At 57.6% G+C, this 17,915-nt stretch overlaps 5 protein-coding genes across 5 annotated transcripts; 3 read left to right on the top strand and 2 right to left on the bottom strand.

The window, feature by feature from the left end:
- Nucleotides 1–1,782: 1,782 nt before the first annotated feature.
- BKCO1_2200018 (glycosyltransferase family 2 protein) lies at nt 1,783–4,498 on the bottom strand (the record flags this gene model as incomplete). The annotated part of the gene is made up of 3 exons (XM_020272813.1): nt 1,783–2,147; nt 2,204–4,070; nt 4,124–4,498. 3 exons carry the CDS (start codon nt 4,496–4,498, stop codon nt 1,783–1,785), a joined length of 2,607 nt encoding a protein of 868 aa, XP_020130794.1.
- A 1,172-nt stretch (nt 4,499–5,670) lies between these two features.
- On the top strand, nt 5,671–7,170 carry BKCO1_2200019 (beta-glucan-binding protein; the record flags this gene model as incomplete). The annotated part of the gene is made up of 3 exons (XM_020272814.1): nt 5,671–6,137; nt 6,193–6,944; nt 7,004–7,170. 3 exons carry the CDS (start codon nt 5,671–5,673, stop codon nt 7,168–7,170), a joined length of 1,386 nt encoding a protein of 461 aa, XP_020130795.1.
- An 833-nt stretch (nt 7,171–8,003) lies between these two features.
- Nucleotides 8,004–9,245, top strand: BKCO1_2200020 (uncharacterized protein; the record flags this gene model as incomplete). The annotated part of the gene is made up of 2 exons (XM_020272816.1): nt 8,004–8,279; nt 8,337–9,245. The coding sequence occupies 2 exons, from the start codon at nt 8,004–8,006 to the stop codon at nt 9,243–9,245; spliced, it is 1,185 nt and encodes a 394-aa protein (XP_020130872.1).
- Nucleotides 9,246–10,443: 1,198 nt separating this feature from the next.
- Nucleotides 10,444–15,951, bottom strand: BKCO1_2200021 (phospholipase d1; the record flags this gene model as incomplete). Its single annotated transcript, XM_020272817.1, has 1 exon — nt 10,444–15,951. One exon carries the CDS (start codon nt 15,949–15,951, stop codon nt 10,444–10,446), a length of 5,508 nt encoding a protein of 1,835 aa, XP_020130871.1.
- Nucleotides 15,952–16,548: 597 nt separating this feature from the next.
- Nucleotides 16,549–17,646, top strand: BKCO1_2200022 (uncharacterized protein; the record flags this gene model as incomplete). The annotated part of the gene is made up of 2 exons (XM_020272818.1): nt 16,549–16,933; nt 16,988–17,646. The coding sequence occupies 2 exons, from the start codon at nt 16,549–16,551 to the stop codon at nt 17,644–17,646; spliced, it is 1,044 nt and encodes a 347-aa protein (XP_020130874.1).
- Nucleotides 17,647–17,915: the final 269 nt, after the last annotated feature.

Genomic DNA, 17,915 nt, shown 5'->3' on the forward strand with positions numbered 1-17,915 from the left:
ACACATTGATACTTCGGAGTGAAGGATTCAGACGGCGTGATGAGCAAACCTTCCAAAAACGCGGAGAGATCTGGACAGATTGGCAATCCGTGAAGAGCCTCCCGTGCAGATGGTGTCGAGACGAGGAGAAGGAGGTCTTCCCCCCCTCTCTCACTCACTTCAAGGCACCGGCCATTGCCGGCCAACCAACATGGCAGCGGGGTCGGTGGCTTCACGTCATACAGTGGAAGATTCCGACGTTGGCACATGCAATTTGACAAATTCCCACATGGCAGGACGCGGCGGGGCACAAAGACGCAAGCGAGGCACCGAAGAGCTACGTAGTCTGGCGTGCATCCAAGCGCCTTGCAGTAGGTGCCGCCGGCAGTCAATATTCACGGGCCGTCATCTCATTTCACCAAGTATCGACGGCGCGGCAGTCGAAGGGGAAATGGATCGATGGCAAACGGCGACTCCGGGACTGCCGATAGAACGATTGACGGACGCGGCCGAGCGGCGGCTTGCTCGCATTTTATTAGCACCGTCGTTTCGTTGCTCAGCCGGGCGAGTCGTGGTTGGGGCTGATTGCCAAAATGGTAAAAAGAGGCGGCAGGAGGATTTCAAGGTACAGGGCTAGCTAGGTACCGCTACCGCGGGCGACCGCTAGGCTGGGAGGACGATCCCACGAGATGCATCTGCCGTAATTTGCTTTCCCTTGACGCGATAGCTGGCCGCTGATACCCAAAATCCATCGACGGCCCGTCCATCGGACCGCGAGCGAGCTGCTGAAACGGATCTATCCGGCGTTTTTGCAATTTTCCCTCTCCGCGCCTCACACCCGGGCGCGAGCTGAACCTGCGGCAGGGCGGCTGGAGGGAATGGGGGACGCGTCGCCCTTGTCACGAGTCTGTGCGGGGTTTGGTGTAGAGCTTAAGCATGGGGCCCTTTCGACGGCTCTCCTTTTTTTTCTTCTCCCTCCCCTCGAAGGCTTGGCTGGCGAAACGACGGTGGGGTCGACAAGTGGTTGAAGAAGAGAAGAGACTAGCGGCCGCAACGTCCACGGCGCTAAAAACCATAAAAAAACTCGTTGCCGCCGGCGCTAGGCCCGGAGTCGGCTGGCAGCGGGCAGCCTGCACTGCGTCGCCGCCTCGAAATCCATCGGCACGATAGCACTTGCAGAGCGGCAAACAGGTTTCGTCGTCGCGCTAGCCACACGGGGGTGCCAGGCACCATTGCACGGCGAGCGTCAAGAGTGGGGCCTGGCGCCTTGGTATACGGGGTGTTTGGGGTTTGTAGCTGTGCTTGACGCAGGAGAAGTCTGAACAAGGCTAGCGGTCCAGCTGCGGACCAGAAAACACTCGCGCCACCGGCGCCGCCACCAATCTCAGGCACCTCTCTCCTCTCTCTCCTCGGTGCTTCTATCTGCAGCGACAGAAAGCGCGAGCCGCCGCACCACCGCATCAGCCACAGCTCACCGTTCACTGCTCAGGGGAAATTGCAACGTTGAAGCGATGGTGATGTCAATATTCTCTCTATCTATCTGCGTCTGCCCTCTCCGTCCGCTTTTCCGCCTCTGCGCTAGCAATAAAGCCAAAGTGTCGACCCGGCCACTTTTGGGTGTGTGAATTACAAATTAGTTGCGAAGCCTCGGCGAAGGAAGCCTGCACTAGCTTTGTCGTGAGGGGGCGTAAAGAAGTGAACCGAATCCAAAAACATCCAAACTCCTCCTGTCCCGTCTATAGCGTGAATGACCGTGAACCCGCCCGCTGTGTCGTAACAAAATCAAATCCAATAAGGGGGTATTTAGAAAGTAAACGCCATCAGACTCGGGTTGAGCACAATCGGCAGCAGGATGTGGCACGACACCATGACCGCCATCGGGAAGATGGCCACGAACTCGGTGATCTCCCAGCTCCACGGGATGAAGGGCGCCTCGGCCATGATGACCATGCCGGCGATGAGCGCAAAGCAGAAGAGCATGCTGAACTTGAACTTCTTCGCAATCTTGGGCACCTCGAGGAAGAAGTTGGACCGCTCCACTTCCTTGGCCGTCGCGCCCCACTGCATGTCGATGCTGAACATGTGGCAGAGAAGCGCCTGCGACACGTGGAACGAGATACCGCCGAAGAAGATGACGAACATGAAGCACCACTTGAAGTTCTCGATCACTGTTGCACAATGTTAGCACCCTGCCCACCAAGAAGCAATATCGATGGAGACTTACGAGAACTGATCAGGCCCTTCTGCCCAAGACGGTAGCGCTCAACGGCCAGGGCGACGTTACCGCAGATGGTGAAGACGAAGATGACCGACGTCCACACCTTCCACGACTCGAGGTAGTACTTGTCGTAGTAACCGTTGAACTCGCCGACAACAACGTAGTTGACGCACGTGAAGATCCAGGCCGCGCCGATGGCGTAGTAGGTGCCGATGTACGAGATGATGTTGAGCTTGGAAGCCAGAGGCATCGCCGAGCCGATGAAGGTACGGAACAGTTTGGTGAACGGGCCGCGGTAGATCCACTGGTACATGGGGTTGAACATGAGCTCGTTGCAGCCGTAGGCGTACTTCTCCCACCGAGCAAGCTCGTCGTAAACCGTGAGCGAGACACCCTCCTTGAAACCACCGTCGGCCCAGGCAGCCAGGCGGACAACGTATCCCTCAATCTGCAGACGAAGAGCCATGTCGAAATCCTCCGAGACGGACGTCTCGGACCAGAAGCGCTCCTCGCCGAGGTCGTCGATGAACGACACCTGTTGGACAGCGGACCAGCGAAGAATGGCGTTGTGGCCGACGAAAGGCGCGACGTCTCCAGAGGCAACACCGAAGCAGATGGCCGAGTAGATGAGGTTGGTGAAGAAAGTGATGCCGTTCTCGAAGAAGTCCCACGAGACCTGCATGACACCAGAGGCGAACTGGATGATGGCGACGTCGGGCGAGTGCTCCATCTCGGAAACAGCGTCGAGGATGCAGTCCTCAGGCACCTCCGTGTCCGAATCGATGATGATGATGTAGTCACCAACGCGAATGTTACCGGCGGCCCAGGCAATCTTCTCCTCCTCCAGGACCTGAGCGAGACAGAGGTCGTACGCCTCGTTCTCCTCCCTCGAGGACCAGCTGTCGCCGCGGGGAATGGCCTGGAGCTTGGCCTCAACGAGGTTGGAAAGACGGAGACCGAAGTTCATGTTGGAAGCCTTCTTGAACTTGCCGCGACGGACGAAGCCATCCTCGCCGTGCTTGGGACGGGCAGTCCAGCCGATGTTGTGATCCGTGTAGAAGTCAATGCGCGCCTGCCTGGCATCCTCGTCGATGAGCTGGATACCGTCGTCGTGGATGAGAATGTTGGCAGTTCCGCCCTGGAGCTCGTAGGTCGAGATGGCCTTCTTGATGGAGCGGACAGTGGGAGCAATGACGGAGTCGAGACCCTCCTTGTAGACGGGGCACTGGATGGTGACGTGGGGAAGGCTGCCGTTCATAGACTTCTCGATCCTGGGGCTGCGCTTGGCCGAGTAGAACTTGGAGTTCTGCTCGAGGTAGGACACGGGACCGAACAGACGGCCGAAGATGGAGACGATGACGTTGGTGAAGAACAGGGCGAAGAACCAGTTGATGGGCGTCATGAGGACCAGGAGAATGGACATGTACGTCTTGAGCAACGACACCTCGCGGGCGATTTGCTGCCAGCCAAGGCCGGAAAGAGTGACCAGGATGGCGAGCGAGAGAGCGGTGCACATGGAGTTGTAGTAGACGGTAGGACGCTCCTTCTCGGTGGCAGCCTCCATGTCAACCTCGGCCTCCTCGACAATGGCACCCTTCTCACCGAAGCCGGCCTCGTACGAGGACATGGCAGACTTCAGGAGGTCGTCCTGGATGCCCTCGGCTCTGGCGGCGAGGTTTTCTGGGTTGTCGTCCCACACGATGAGGAGAGACTCGCTCGCCACAAAGGCGGCATACTGATGCTTGCGAGCGTACACCAGCTCCTCGACGGTGGGGATGATCTGGATGCGGAGACCCTTGCGGATGGGAATCTCGGCGTCCTGGGCACGGGAGATGAAAGTGGAAACGACCTTGGTCTTGACAGTCAAAGCGGACTGGGGTCGGGTCAGCATGTGTGGGGTAGCGTTGCGGATGGAGGTGGACATACCTGGACATTGAGAGTGGCAATCGACTGGGCCAGGTTGCTCTCGACAAGGTTCTCGGGGAAGGTCATGTACTCGCCACGAGCCTTCTTGAGCAGGACACCCTCGACCTCACCGCTGAAGTCCTGGATCCATCTTGCGCCAACCTGCTTCTCGTACAGGTGGTTGATGATGATGTCGTGCCTGATGTCGTGGATGAACTGCGTGTCCCTCTTGGTCTGAGAGTAGATGGACAGGTTGGTGGACGAGCCTTGACGGCTCTGGTACATGGGGGTCAGACCACCGGGAGTCTGGGCCGGAGTGACCTCCGCCGGGGTGATGGCGTCGGCGGGAGACTCGGCCTCAGCGGCGTTGTTGGACTTGTTGCGAAGGAAACCCATTTGGGCGGTGGGTGTGGGGGAACGCAGCAGCGGGTGGGAGACTGTGCGCGAAGCTTGCCAACGGAGGGCAGCTTGAAGTGAGGTGCAAAAGCGAAGGTGGAGGAGTGGCTTGTCAGTGAAGACTGCTGATGGGGGAAGACAGTTCGACGCCGGCGCACAAGAGGACTTTAACGAGCACAACGGCAGGGTGGCCAAGCTAGTCCTCTGTATAGCGACGCCTCGGCCGGGCAGAAAAAAGAGCCTGGAGCCCCGTTGGGCCAGCTCGGGTGCCGCATTCGCGCGCTAGCGGACCGGTGGCTGCTCGCTGGCGCGCGCAGGACGCGGCAAGACGCCGTGCCGGCAGTTTGGCTGGACCGCTGCGGCGGCTGTGCCATGCCCGAACAGAGGCTGGCGCGCGGTTTGAGCCGCAGGGTCGAGGGCGCTGTCTGTGTCTAGCGATCTCGACTCGATCGCTGCAGGCATGGGGGTGGGCGGGCGGAGAGCCGTGGGCACGGCAGCGCCGAGGGGCTGGAAGCTCCCATGGTGCCATGAGGTTATCTCTGCGGCGCGGGGCGACAGGCGACTCGTGCGGCGATGGCAAAAGGCTTTGGAGCTGAGCAAGATGCTAGTGGAGATGAAGAGCGAAGTCGCGTGGCGCCATGACAGGAACAGGCAAGATGATAGGCGCCACGTGCCCCTTTCTGGACGACTGGGACCGAGCGGCGCCGCCCGGAACGGCTAACGACACTCTAAAGGGCAGCGGCCACCCAGTCCAGCCTGTGCTAGAGCCGCTAGCCGCGCTAGAAGCGCCCGCTGTGCTGTCCCTGCGCTGTCCCTGCAGCCTCGCGGCCTCTTCCGGCTCGCTTCCTATCGCGACGCCGCCGCCAGACGCAGCTCCGCCAGCCACACTTGACCGCCCTCCGCCGCTAACTGCCGCGACGCCAGACCTGTCGCGCCCGCGATGTCGAGACCGCGACGCCCAATCCAGCGGGCTCTGGACCGTGACATGTGCGCGCCGGCCGAAGGCTTTTTCTACGCGGTGGCGTCCGTCAGCCTCGGGCTGCGCCGTTGCCCCTGCTCGAGCACATAGAAAAGTGGTGCGCTGGGCCCTTCTCCGCAACACCACGCTCATCTGCCGCTCTCTGTCTCACTCCCCTCGTCCTGTCTCTCTCTCTCTCTCTCTCTCCGCCACCATGCAGAGACCCTCCCAATCCGAGAAGTCAGACCCCGTGGGCGACGGCCGCGTCTCCCCGCAGAGCGGCTACAGCGTCCGCGACAGCCGGCCTCAGAGCATTCAGACGCCCGTCAACCCGTTCGCCACCCCCCAAGCCTCGCTGCCCACCACCCGCGCGGCCTCGTTCCGCGATTTCCCTCTGCCCTCGCCCGGCGCCGCCCCCTACTTCAGGTCGCGCCGCGTGCCAAAGGGCACCGTCCAAACCCCCAAGGCCCTGAAGGGCAAGAAGCGCAACGATCCGTGGCTGTGGGCCATTCCTTTGATCGGCGCTCTGATCGGCTTTGGCGTCAGTGGCTTGCTCGTCTGGCTCGGCATCAACGCCAACACGTCGCCCTTCAGCTACTGCCCGGTGCTGATGGACGACTTCTCCTCCGGCTCCCTTGACGATTCCATCTGGACTCACGAGATCCGCCTCAACGGCTTTGGGTACGCCCGATGCCCCCACCCGCTCTGTGTCTTCTCAAGCTAATCCGCATTCCAGCAACGGCGAGTTCGACCAGACCACGGCCGACGAAGAGAATGTCTTCATCAAGGACGGCCAGCTCTACATCAAGCCCACCCTCCAGGATGCAACCCTCATGGAGACCAACAACATCATCAACCTGACTGCCCTGGGCACTTGCACCTCGGGCACTTGGTCCGACTGTGTTGGTTCGACCAACACGACCAACGGCACTGTCCTCCCGCCCGCCAAGTCTGCCCGTCTGACCACCAAGAAGGGTGCCAGCATCAAGTACGGCCGTGTCGAGGTCACGGCCAAGCTCCCCCGCGGTGACTGGCTCTGGCCCGCCATCTGGATGCTTCCCACCGAGAGCGTGTACGGTGACTGGCCCCGCAGCGGTGAGATTGACATTCTGGAATCGCGCGGCAACAACTACACGTACAACACCAACGGCGGTGGCAACGACTACGCCATCGGCACCCTTCACTGGGGCCCTGACTCGGACAACGATGGCTACCACCAGACCACCAACAGGAAGCAGGCTCTGCACTCGATGTGGGGCGATGACTTCCACACCTACGGCCTCGAGTGGACCGAAAAGTACCTCTACACCTACATCGACAGCCAGCTGCTGCAGGTCATGTACACTCCATTCAAGCAGCAGCTGTGGAGCAGGGGCAACTTCCCCACCTCCACCGCCAACGGTACCCGCCTGACCAACCCCTGGGCTGATGGTGGCGTCAACGCTCCCTTTGACCAGGAGTTCTACTTGATCCTTAACGTCGCAGTTGGTAAGTGCATCGCAAACGAGACATCCCAAGTCCCATCGCTGACATGTTTTCTTTTTCAGGCGGCACCAACGGCTGGTTCACCGATGGAAAGTACTCGAAGCCTTGGATTGATGCTAGCGCCAGCGCCAAGAAGGACTTCTGGAACGCCCGGAATACCTGGTATCCCACTTGGGAGAAGAACGGGCAGATGATTGTCGACAATGTCAAAATGTGGAAGCACTGTTAAAAGGAGATTTTTTTATTCATGGTAGATGATAGGGGGGGTTCTGGTTTTTTTGCGGGTTGGATTTTAGAGAGCACGGCGCAATTGGGTTGGGACTTGTGATGTTAGACATGTCACTGATCATATACCAGGAACGAGACTCCACGATATAATCAGAATTAGTAATTTTTTCATCAATTTTGAACCTGTTTCGATGACGTCATTATAAGACTGTTTAAGCCGTCGGCTGCCCGTGATCGGAAAAGCGGCGGCTGGTGTGATCTCTGAAGACATCAGCGATTCCTGTCCAGTCGGTAATTCGAGACCGTGACGCTATGGAAATACTCCGATTGGGTCGGTGGGCGGGGTCATTGCAGGTCAAAAAGTAGTCAATCGTTTGTAATCGTGTCTCGCGAGCGTTGCACTTGACTTATAAGGGCTGACGGGATATCGTTTAGATGCTCATGTATAAATAGTTTTTAACTAACTACGTTTAGTCTAGTAGCCCTTTGCCTGCCTATAATACGCATTGACCACCCTCGGAAGATAGCATAGTACAACCACAATGCGATCATTACCAACTTTGGAAGTACTCCAAATAGTGTGCCGAGTGAGCTCCGCCGTTGGTAGTCGAAGCAAGATCCGGACATAAAGATACATCTAAACATTAAATTTGTTGTCTATAGACTGTTTTGAGAAGCAGTGTTCTGAGTCCTTCTAGAAGCATCCGCATCGAAGTCGCGCCTTCCTCCTGTTGCTCACGCCTGCCATATGCAAAAGGCTCAATCGCTTCCGACCTCGAGACACCTCTACTTCCCACTCGTCCGGACTTTGAATCACACCTACCATTCGCAACCATGCCACTTTCCCTGATCCACCGCCGTAGAAGGCTTGGACAGGCGCCCGATCCACCCCGAGCACCGAACAGCTCCATCCACGCAACTTTTGCAACCCAGCCAGTATCCATCTACAACATCGCTACCGACACCGACGACGCAGACGACGCAGACGATTCGCTCTCCACCCTGAGCTCATCTAGCACCGAGACCGCAACATCGGGCACTGTCAGCTGGCTCCCGATCTACCAGCTAAGCAACTGCAGCGAAGCCGACACGTTTGACGACTCCAGCTCCGTACGCCTGACCTCACTTCCATCTCCTCCATCCCACCGACCGTAAGAACCCTAACAGAGCTCCAATGTTGAAGCCATGTCTTACTTCGTCCCCCTCCCCATCTCCATGCACGGCCGCCGCTACGTCGCGCTGCGCGCCGCGACGTCGGACAACACGATCGCCGCGCGCGCCTCGCAAGTCTACGCGATCATCACGCAGGAAATACTGCCACAGCACCTACACCTAGAACAAATACGTCTCTCCGCACCACCCGTTTTCCCGGCGTGGGGTCCGCCGCCGCCGATGCATCCGCGCATCATGGTCGTCTGGGGCGACGATTCCCGCGCCGCCAGCTCGCTGGACATCATGACCGGCCTCTTCATCGACGGCTTTTGCGGCGACACCGGCGCTCTCCTCCGCCCCGACCGCTCCTGGCTCAGCCACTTCGACGCCTTCGCCCCACCCATTCTGAACTGCAGCCCGGAGTCCCTGTTTCGATACCGCGCGGAAATCCTGCCGCTCGGCCCCCTCGTCGTCATCGTCTTCGCCGAGATGCCGACTCCCCAATTCGACCTGCAAGAAGCGGCGGACGACGAGTTGTTCCTCGACGACGACGATCCAGATGAAGACGAAGGGCGCAAGAGCGAGGCGAGAGAGCGCCGGCGCCGGCTACGCGAGCAAATAGAGTACCTCCGCCAGACCAGGGTGGTGCGCGCCGTGGCCTATATGTGGTATGCGGTCACCGAATTTGCCGGCGCGGCGGTCGACGGGCGCGGCCGCGTCTACACGATTCTCGACCCGCGCAACGAGTTGGAGCGGATCGCGGCGAGCGCGCTGCAGCGCATAATGCTTCTGGAGCGCGCCGAGGTGCCGGAGTTGGTGGTGAGTATGGCGGAGGATGAGGAGGTCGTGGATCCTGTTGATGGGAATGTGGACGTGGGGGATGATGATGATGGGGAGGGAGGTGTTTCGTTGGGCGGCTCTTGATTGCTTGGGCGACTGTCAAAAGGCTGGCCGGGGCTTTGAAGGGAGAAAGAAAGAAAGAAGGATGCCGTCAATGATGGCGACGGAAACAATATTATTAAATAGGTGCCGACGAGGATTACTTGGGACACTGTCAATTGCTAGGGGATTGAAGAAAGACGACGGAGGCGAAATCGATATTACTGGCGACGCACGATGAGTGTCATTGGGCTTCTGTTGAGTAGACAAACAAAAAGGTCAACTGTCTCTAGGATATCAAGCCAGAAGAAGAAGAAGAAGAAGAAAAGGTTTAATCAAGGAAGATTGATTAGAGTACTTGGAAGAAGGTCTCACGTCCATAGCGAAAGAAAACTGGAAACAAGAAAATAAAAGAAGAAACAGCACGGCGCCGATTATTACATACGTACAGGACAACACCTTATGCAGCCCAACCAACCAACCCCAACCAAAGATCCCGTTTGTTGTCTAGCCCAAACCCAATGCAAGTAGTTTCCATGGTTTCTCGTTTGTTTTGTTTGTTTTTAAGCTTTTTCCTTTCTCCCGTCATCCTCGCAACGTATACGCTTTAAGTCTATTCAGGTGGTGCTCTCTTTCCAAGTCGTTGCTGCTGATGCTCTCTATCAACAAAAAGTAGAAAAAAAAAAGAAAAGAGAAAAAGTACAGGATAAAGGAGAAGCAAAAATGCAGGCAATGGTTCGAATGCAGTTTTTTGCTTTTGTTTAGTTCGACAATTATTTTTTTTGGATACTTTCCCTCCCTTTGAACGCCACGCTCTCAAAGGTTTCACAGTAGTTAGGAGTAGTAGTGGTTGGAGTAGTAAGTAAGTAGTATAAGAAGGAGGAATAAGATGAAGAAACAGGAAGAAAGAAGAAAAAAAACACACCGATGAAGGGGGGCCAATTGCCAGACTAAAGAGGACTATGCACCAAGTACCAAGGCACAGAAGAGAAGAAAAGATCCGCGAGTACCGAGAAAGATGAGAAGGAAGGGGAGGAGAAGAAAACGTTTGTACCCGGGATCAAGTATGTCTAAGCCAGAGGGGGAAACGCCATCGTATGTGCAACCGGCACCAAGTCTTTTTCCACATTCGTACATATACATGTACCAGAACGGCCAAACCGATTAAGAACTAAGGAGGAAGAACGTGGGGTTAGCAAAGCTGCGTCGAAGATTGACGGTTCTGGGTTCAGGGTATAACTTACTAGATTTCCAGAGGCGCGATCTGGTCGACTGGGTACAGCCAGCCGCCGCCAGCCTCCTCCTTCTCCAGCCAGTCGTATGGCCACGAGACGAGGTGGCCCTGGACCAGACCCAGCAGCTCCTCCGCATCTTGCTTGCTTAGCAGAGCGGTGTCGTCGTCAGCCTGGAACGCCTTGATGCTGCCACGCGTGGCTGCCCTCTTGCGGCGACGCTGGCTGCCTGCTGCTTTCAGGCTGGTGTTGGTATCTGTAACGTTGAGGTTGCCGGCGCTGCTGCGTGGGCCGCTGGCACTTTCTTTGTCGCCGTTGGGGGTGGTGATTGTAATGGTGCGTGGCCGGCCATTGGCGTCGTCATTCGCACCCCGCGAAGGTGGTGCGTCTGATGAGATGACGGAGTTGGCGCCGTCCATCGGACTCATCGGAGAGAGCATGCCGTTGGCCTTCTCACTGAAATCTGCCCCAGAGCCAGCACTGCCATTGGCGTTCGATGCTGCTGTTGAGGGCTTGCTTTGATCACGCCTTTCTTGTTCATCTGCCCACTGCTCCACGTTGCCATGTGGGTTGTTCTCCCTGGAGCTTCCAGGCACAAGCTTCTCGCCGAACACCTTCCCGACACCATCTGCGAAAGTCGTGGCACTACCGGGAGGACCCGTCTTTCCTTGAGCTTCCTGGCCCATACGCGTCTCGCTCTTACCCTGGCCCTGCGACTTGGCGAATCGTTCTCCGAATGCCGCGTATTCGCGGTACTCCTTCCAGGTGCGCACCTCGTTATCGGGCATGCAGCGGAACACCTGGCGGTAGATTTTGGTGTTGTTCTCTGCTATGGTGTGCCAAGTATCCATCAAGAACGTCTCGTTGATGGGGTCGAGCATGCAGTCCTCGGTAACGAGAGGGCGTTTCATGTTGGAGACAAGCGCACTGATGAGCGCGTTGGCGTTGGCCGAAGTGGTCCTCAGCAGGGGCGGTCCACCGATATCAGTGTCATCCATGGTAGGCAAAGCAGGAAGCTGGCTGAGCTGCGTAAGGCCGAGTTCCCTCGTGGTCATCCTAGGTAATGATGGAGGGGGGAACCTGTCACTGGTGGCATCCTGGAGCACGTCACTGATTTGACTGATTTGGGAGCGAACCGTGTTGCTACGACCACGCCCCTTCTTCGGGCTAGCCTGCTTCGGGACTTCAAGAGTGTTCTTTCCTTCCGGTGCTTGCTGGGAAAGCAGAACCTCATGGCCATGGATGTCGATGGTCGAATCTCTGCCGCGGCTGTACCCTCGGGCTGAAGCCTCTAGGAAGTGGTCTGCACCTTCGCCGCGGACGTCACGGTCTCGTTCCGCGTGATCATGCACCTCGACCTCCTCCATATCAGCAATGGGGTCTGTTGTGGTGAAATCAGGCGTCGCCGGGTTCGGTTGGAGTACATTGTCTACCGCGTCGTGGTTGTAGCTCATGGCCTCGGCCTTTCTGATCAAGTCTTCCTCGAGGCGGTTCTTGTTGTCGATAAGCTGCTGTTCAATCGTCGAGTTGGTGTCTGCACTCGAGGGTCTGGACAGATCGCTGTTATATACCTCGGATTGCTCTTCCTCGAGCAGCTCGTCGACGTCAATGCCAAGGTGCTCACGCATGAGTCTGACTCGGAGGGTATGCGCGAACTTGGAAACCTTGTAAGGCTTGCCAGCCATGAACGAGGGGATCATGTCGGTATCCCTGACGATGGCTGCAACCTCAGAATCGCGAGATCCAAGCATCGAACGCTCGTTGATGTTAGCGGAGCCAATGATAACAATGCGATCGTCAACAACCATGCACTTGGCGTGGATGTACAGCTGCTCCGTGCAAAGCGACTTCTTGGGCCCAATATGTCCCCAAGACCGAAGAGAATAGAACTGTACATAGTCCTCCGGTTCAATTCCGACGGCGCGGAGCCTCCCGAACAGAGAGCTCTCGCCGCGGCAAATGCTCCGGTACTGGCACTGCATGATCAAACGAACGCTAGTCCCATCTTGGCTGTCAACAGTGCTCTGGAAGCCTGGCATCAGCGGAATAACCAGGACGGCTCGCCATGCCTCTCCGTTCTTGTGAGCACGCTTGATACGCTCCACGAGCGCATCGTTGATCATGTTGAGAATCTTTGTCCCTTCAACCTGGCAGGAACTAATGTAGAACTGGTTCTCAATGTAGACAAAGTGGTCACTTGCTTGAATACTCTTGACGTACGCATTCATGATGCTATGCTCGGTGCGATCAGGGGTACCCAAGGACCACTTGCATGCAGAGCGAAGAATCTGGATTTCACAGGTCCCGTCCAGGCCGAGGGCCCGAAGGTCGGCCTGGTCGAAGTCCGGTGGAGGGAGGAGGTAGGGAGTAGGGCGGGTAGGAGTCTTGCCTCTACGGAGGTAGTTCCAACGCTGGACAAAATGCCTCGTCAGATCTCGGGCAGGCTGGCCGACGATTTGCATGCCAATGTCGTGCCACGGCATGCGCGGAACCTTCTCTCTGTCATACATCTCTTCATAGGGCTTGTCAAGCGCGTAAAAGTCGTGGACTCTAGGGTTTGAGTAGTCCTTTCCAGGCCACATCTGGCAATGCTCGGAATCCTTCGGAAGATTGTTATCCAGCTCGAAGCCTGTCAATTTGTCATCGTTCAGGACGTGCTTTGGTGTGTCCCATCTTCCAAAGCACAGATCGACGCCTCCGCAAAAGGCAACCGTATGGTCGACGATGCAGATCTTCTCGTGGTGGGCCCAGAAGAACTGGTTCTTCTTGATCTGGTGGGGAGATCGCTGGACAAACACGTTGGGGTGAAGGTCAAGCAGCGACAGCTTGCTGTATTCGGAATCGATCGGGATGGCGGAGTTGATGTTACGATACATGATGACGAAGATCTTGACGCCCTCTTGAGCCTTGCGCTGCAAGAGACGATCTAATCTCCATTTTTGGCTGATGGCAGGAGGTCTCCGAAGGTAAAGCTCAGGGCTGAGCCACCAGTCGTGGATGTAGATGACGTCCCTGGCCATGCTAATGGCTCGGGAAACATTCCACATGTAATCCCGCGCATCGACAAGCCACTGAGCCCAGACGTTGTACCGCACGGGGGCGAAGCTGTCGAAACGGTGTGGCTTTGACCATTCGGTTTGCGACATCATGAATTTAATGGAATCCTGGAACTGGCCCATCTGTCTTTCGTTCTTGGCCAGCAATTTGAGCTTGCGCTCGGAATTGACCAGACGAAGCATATGAGCGTTCGGGTGGGCCGCAGATGTCTTTGCTTTGCTAGCCATTTCGCGTGCGCCCTTCTTCTCGTCGATCCGGAAATCCGGATCCACAAGGAAGACGTCGTAGATGTTCATTTCCTCAGGCGAGTCAACACAGCAGACGTAGCTGTGGCGCACCAGGAACCACTTCGGCAGGTGTGCTTGTTGCTTGGTAAACCAATGAGGATTCCAGCCCTTCTGATTGGCCGCCTTGTTCGACTGGATCATCATGAAGCCTTCTTTCCCGTGATATCCACCTTCTTGTGCGAGGCGGACGCCTAATGCCGAGAGCTCCAGAAACTTGCATAGCCGGTTACTGTCGGGCCGGAAAATGACGAAGGTGATTAGCTGCTGAAGATACTGCTCCAGCTTCTTTCGTTGCTTGTCTTGATACGTGTCTTTGCGTGGCGCGGTGGTTCCGGGAGCCTGGCCAAAGAAACTGCCGGTACGAGCGGTCATCTCACCAGCAATCCCGGGTGCTTGTTCAGGGCTTCCAACGCTCGAGTTGCGTCTCGCTGCAAGCTGCTTAAACGAGGACCGCCGTCTCTTTCCACCCTTTCCGGGTCTCTCAGTTCCACTGGCATCTCCGTCTGTGATTGCCCCGGGTGCCTCCTCATCATCGTCCTCTTCTTGATCGTCTAAGAGACCGCGCATACCACGCACATAGGGCAGAGCGCTTCTGGGGAACCGCGGAAGCTGACTCTTGTTGGTATCTTCGCCCCTGAACCGGACGTATTTTTCCTTTGCCGTCGCAGTCTTGTACTTGAGGTGGAGATTGCCGAAATCGCGAATGGCCCGATGGATAACCCATTTCATGCGGGTCATACCACTGCCGTACTCGAGCTCGATTCTGAAGTTGACATGGCGGTCACCGCCCTTGTCACTGACCTTTTGGCTGTCTGTGATCAGGACTTTGAGCTGCTCCATAAGAATAGGAACCCTCTTGTGCCCATGCTCATCGCGCTGGAACATGCTGGCAAGGAACAGGGCGGCGGGTGCACCGGCGAGGAGTTCGGCAACCAGTTCTGCAGATTTTGCGTGGTCGATTCTGTTTTGCTCCTTCCGCTGCTTTCCGAGCATTTTCAACCCGGACTTCAGTTGGCGCCACTTCTGTGCGCTGATGCTCGTGGTCCGTTCACCGCGCTGTCTCCATGGAGACTCCGAGGTGCCATCGAATCGGTTAGCAATGTTTGTGAACCGGCGGAAGTTGCTTGGGCGGCGAGTGTCAGGGGTCTCTTCTCCCGTCATTTCCATCCTTCGACTCGAGAAGCTGAGCCTCCGTCGTGCATGCAGCCCTCTCCTCCAAGCGCTCTCTTTCGCAAGCATATCCCGACCTTCATCCTCGGACAACCCCATCCTTTGATTTTCGGGTATGTTGGACATGGTACCTCGTCGCGCAAAAGGTGGCTTGAAGGCTCCATATTCGGAGGGCGAGTCCCGCGGAAATGAGGGATCGTTGATGGTCTTCGGGGTAGCCGGAGCCGTATTCGTTCCAGGTTTGGCACGCCGCATCTTTCTTCTTTGACGCGGCGGGCGCGAAGGGCCTTCTCCTGCGCTCTCGTCATCTGCCTCCGCTTCACTCCCTTCCTCTGCAATGTATCGTGGCTGTGATCGCTCGGATTCCGGAGACAAAGGACCTGTCGGTGTGAACTCGCCCATCGCCCCCATTGGCCCATCGCCGATGGTAAAGCCGCTTATACTCCTGCTGTGCCCCTGCAGCGGGTTGAGCGCCCTGAGCCGTGCAATAATGGATGCCTTGTCCTTGCGCTGTCTTTCCTGTTCATCCTCGTCATCGAGCGAATGTTGTCTCGAGTGTCCACCAAAAGCCCCTTCCTGCCCCTGCGAGCGAGCGAACTGCACGCTGCGACGACCACCCGGTGTCGATGCCCCCGCCTCACTTGTAGCATTTCTCGACAGTTGGCCGTGTACGTTGAAGTCAGTCGGGTCAGCGATCTGACCAAAGCTCGGGGACGGTTCGAGGGAATGGGGAGGTTTGGTAGCATCTCCGGAAGTCCCGTTCGAGGCAGGGAAGGGGAAACCGGCGGATGTTTTGGGCTCCGCAACACCGGGCTCGAATTTCACGGAGCCCGCAGTGCCAGGCCTGTTAGCGTCGTCGGGGCGGGCGGCTCCATCGTCGGCAGAGCCGTGCGCACGTTGCTCCTGGCGCAATGGCGAAAATGTCTGGGCTTGTTTCTCGGGGGGCGGGGATGTGCGCGGGCTGCGTGTCATGGGCGAAATGCTGGAGTCCCGCGTGTCGGCCATGTTGTTGTGTTGGGGCAGACGGGCCCCTATACACGCCGAAGTGCGATGCGCCGGCTCGCAAGGTGCGGGCGATATAAGGAACGGCGGCGGTGCAAAGGAGCGGAAGCGCGAGCGGCAGTGATCTAGACCCTGGAGATCGAAAAGCGCAGATCCTCGCGTCGTGGGAGGTGGTTACGGTGTTGGCGGTGGAGACGTGCGCGGCCAGCCAAGGTGGTAGGGTTGCGGCACTGCGGAGGCTTGCGGAAGTTATCTTGTGGCGGAAGGAGTGCAGGGAGAGGTTGCAGGAGTGCCCCTGCCGCGAGAGAGAGGTGAGGAGAGGTTGCAGGAGAGGGGGATTGGCGTAAGGGCAATCTCTTGCGCGCTGGACAGCGGCAGGCCCCCCGGAGATTGTGTAGATCGACTGAAACAGCGGGATGACGCCAAGCGGCGTTGTCCAGCTCCCCGGTCGGAGGCTGGGGCGTGCCCGTGTCCATGCCCGCCGCGACACCGCGCCTGCCCCGCCGCAACCACTCACGAGCACACGCGTCAACACCAGCGCCAGACCGCCAATCGTCTTCGTCGCAACAGCTGTCCGACCACTGCGCGCACGGCTCAGCAATGGCGACACCCAACCCGCTGGAGGGCACCCACAGCGCTGCTCCGCCGCCCCGCGTCTCGCAGAAGACGTTCCACATCGCCGGGATTCTCACCACCGTCCACGGACTCGACGAGCTGCCCGAGCCTTCCCAGCCCGTCGCCTGTCTCTGGCTGCTCAATCCGCGCCTTCAGACACAGGAATGCATGGCTCCCATCGCCGCGCAAGCCATTGCAGCCTGGAACAAGCGCCTGCAGAGCGGTGTCGCTGGAGCGGGGCACGGTAAAGGCCTGATAGCCGTGAGCTTCGACCAGCGGAACCATGGTACCAGGAAGGTTGATGCCCTTTCCAACGAGGCTTGGCGCAGTGGCAACCCGCGCCATGCCCAGGACATGTTCTCCATCTACCGTGCGTGCTCCCGCTGTGCATATGCAGTACCATGCTGACATGTTTGCCCTGCAGATGGCACGGCTAATGACACCTCGCTGCTTTTGACCTACCTCTCTGCTTACATCACACCCCAAATCACCCAAAACCTCGTCCTCGGCATCTCTCTTGGGGGCCATGCTACCTGGCTGGTTGCTCTTCAAGACCCTCGCATAACTACAGCCGTGTCCGTCATCGGTTGCCCGGACTACACGTCCTTGATGGTCCAAAGAGCAGAGAAGTCGAAGCTCCGGACCTGGACCTCCAGCGGTCCCCCGGGCTCGCGATTCATTGGCTCCGCCGACTTCCCCCAGGCGCTTGTAGAAGCCGTCTCTCTGTACGACCCTGCAGGACTATTCATGCACGGCATGGCAAACCCAGAGGCCCCCACTGCCACCGAGAAGCAGGAGCTTGGAGCCAAGTTGAAGAGCCGGCTTAGGGGAAAGCGCATCTTGAACCTTTCAGGCGGCGCCGACAAGCTCGTGCCTTATGCTTGCGGTGAACGCTTCTTGACCCTGCTGAAGAAAAGCGTCAAAGAGGATCCGGCTTTGGAGCTGGAATTGGAGGATCTCATCTTCAATGATGTTGGGCATGAGACAACCCCCGCGATGGCTGAACGTGCGGTAAACTTTATCTGCGACAGCATTGCGTCGGAGAAACCCTCCTCGTCTTCGGTCCGAGAGTCGAAAATTTGAAAGGCCCCGGTAGCTGAGGAATGTAAGTACACGCCACTGCAACACATGATGTAAATGAATTGTAGATATTCGATACGAGAAGAAGCGGTGTTGCACAGTTGCGCGCCTTCAGGAGAAACACCAGTGCACCGCGAAACGAAATAAGGAGCAAAATAAGACCCACCACGACGAACGTGCCTGAGGAGCCTAATTCGGTAATTGCCGCGGGACTGAACATGCGCGCTTAGAACACCTCCTTTGTCTCGGAGCGACTTCCGTTCTTGTCGTAT

Source organism: Diplodia corticola, assembly GCF_001883845.1.
Source record: "Diplodia corticola strain CBS 112549 chromosome Unknown scaffold22, whole genome shotgun sequence".
Taxonomy (NCBI): domain Eukaryota; kingdom Fungi; phylum Ascomycota; class Dothideomycetes; order Botryosphaeriales; family Botryosphaeriaceae; genus Diplodia; species Diplodia corticola.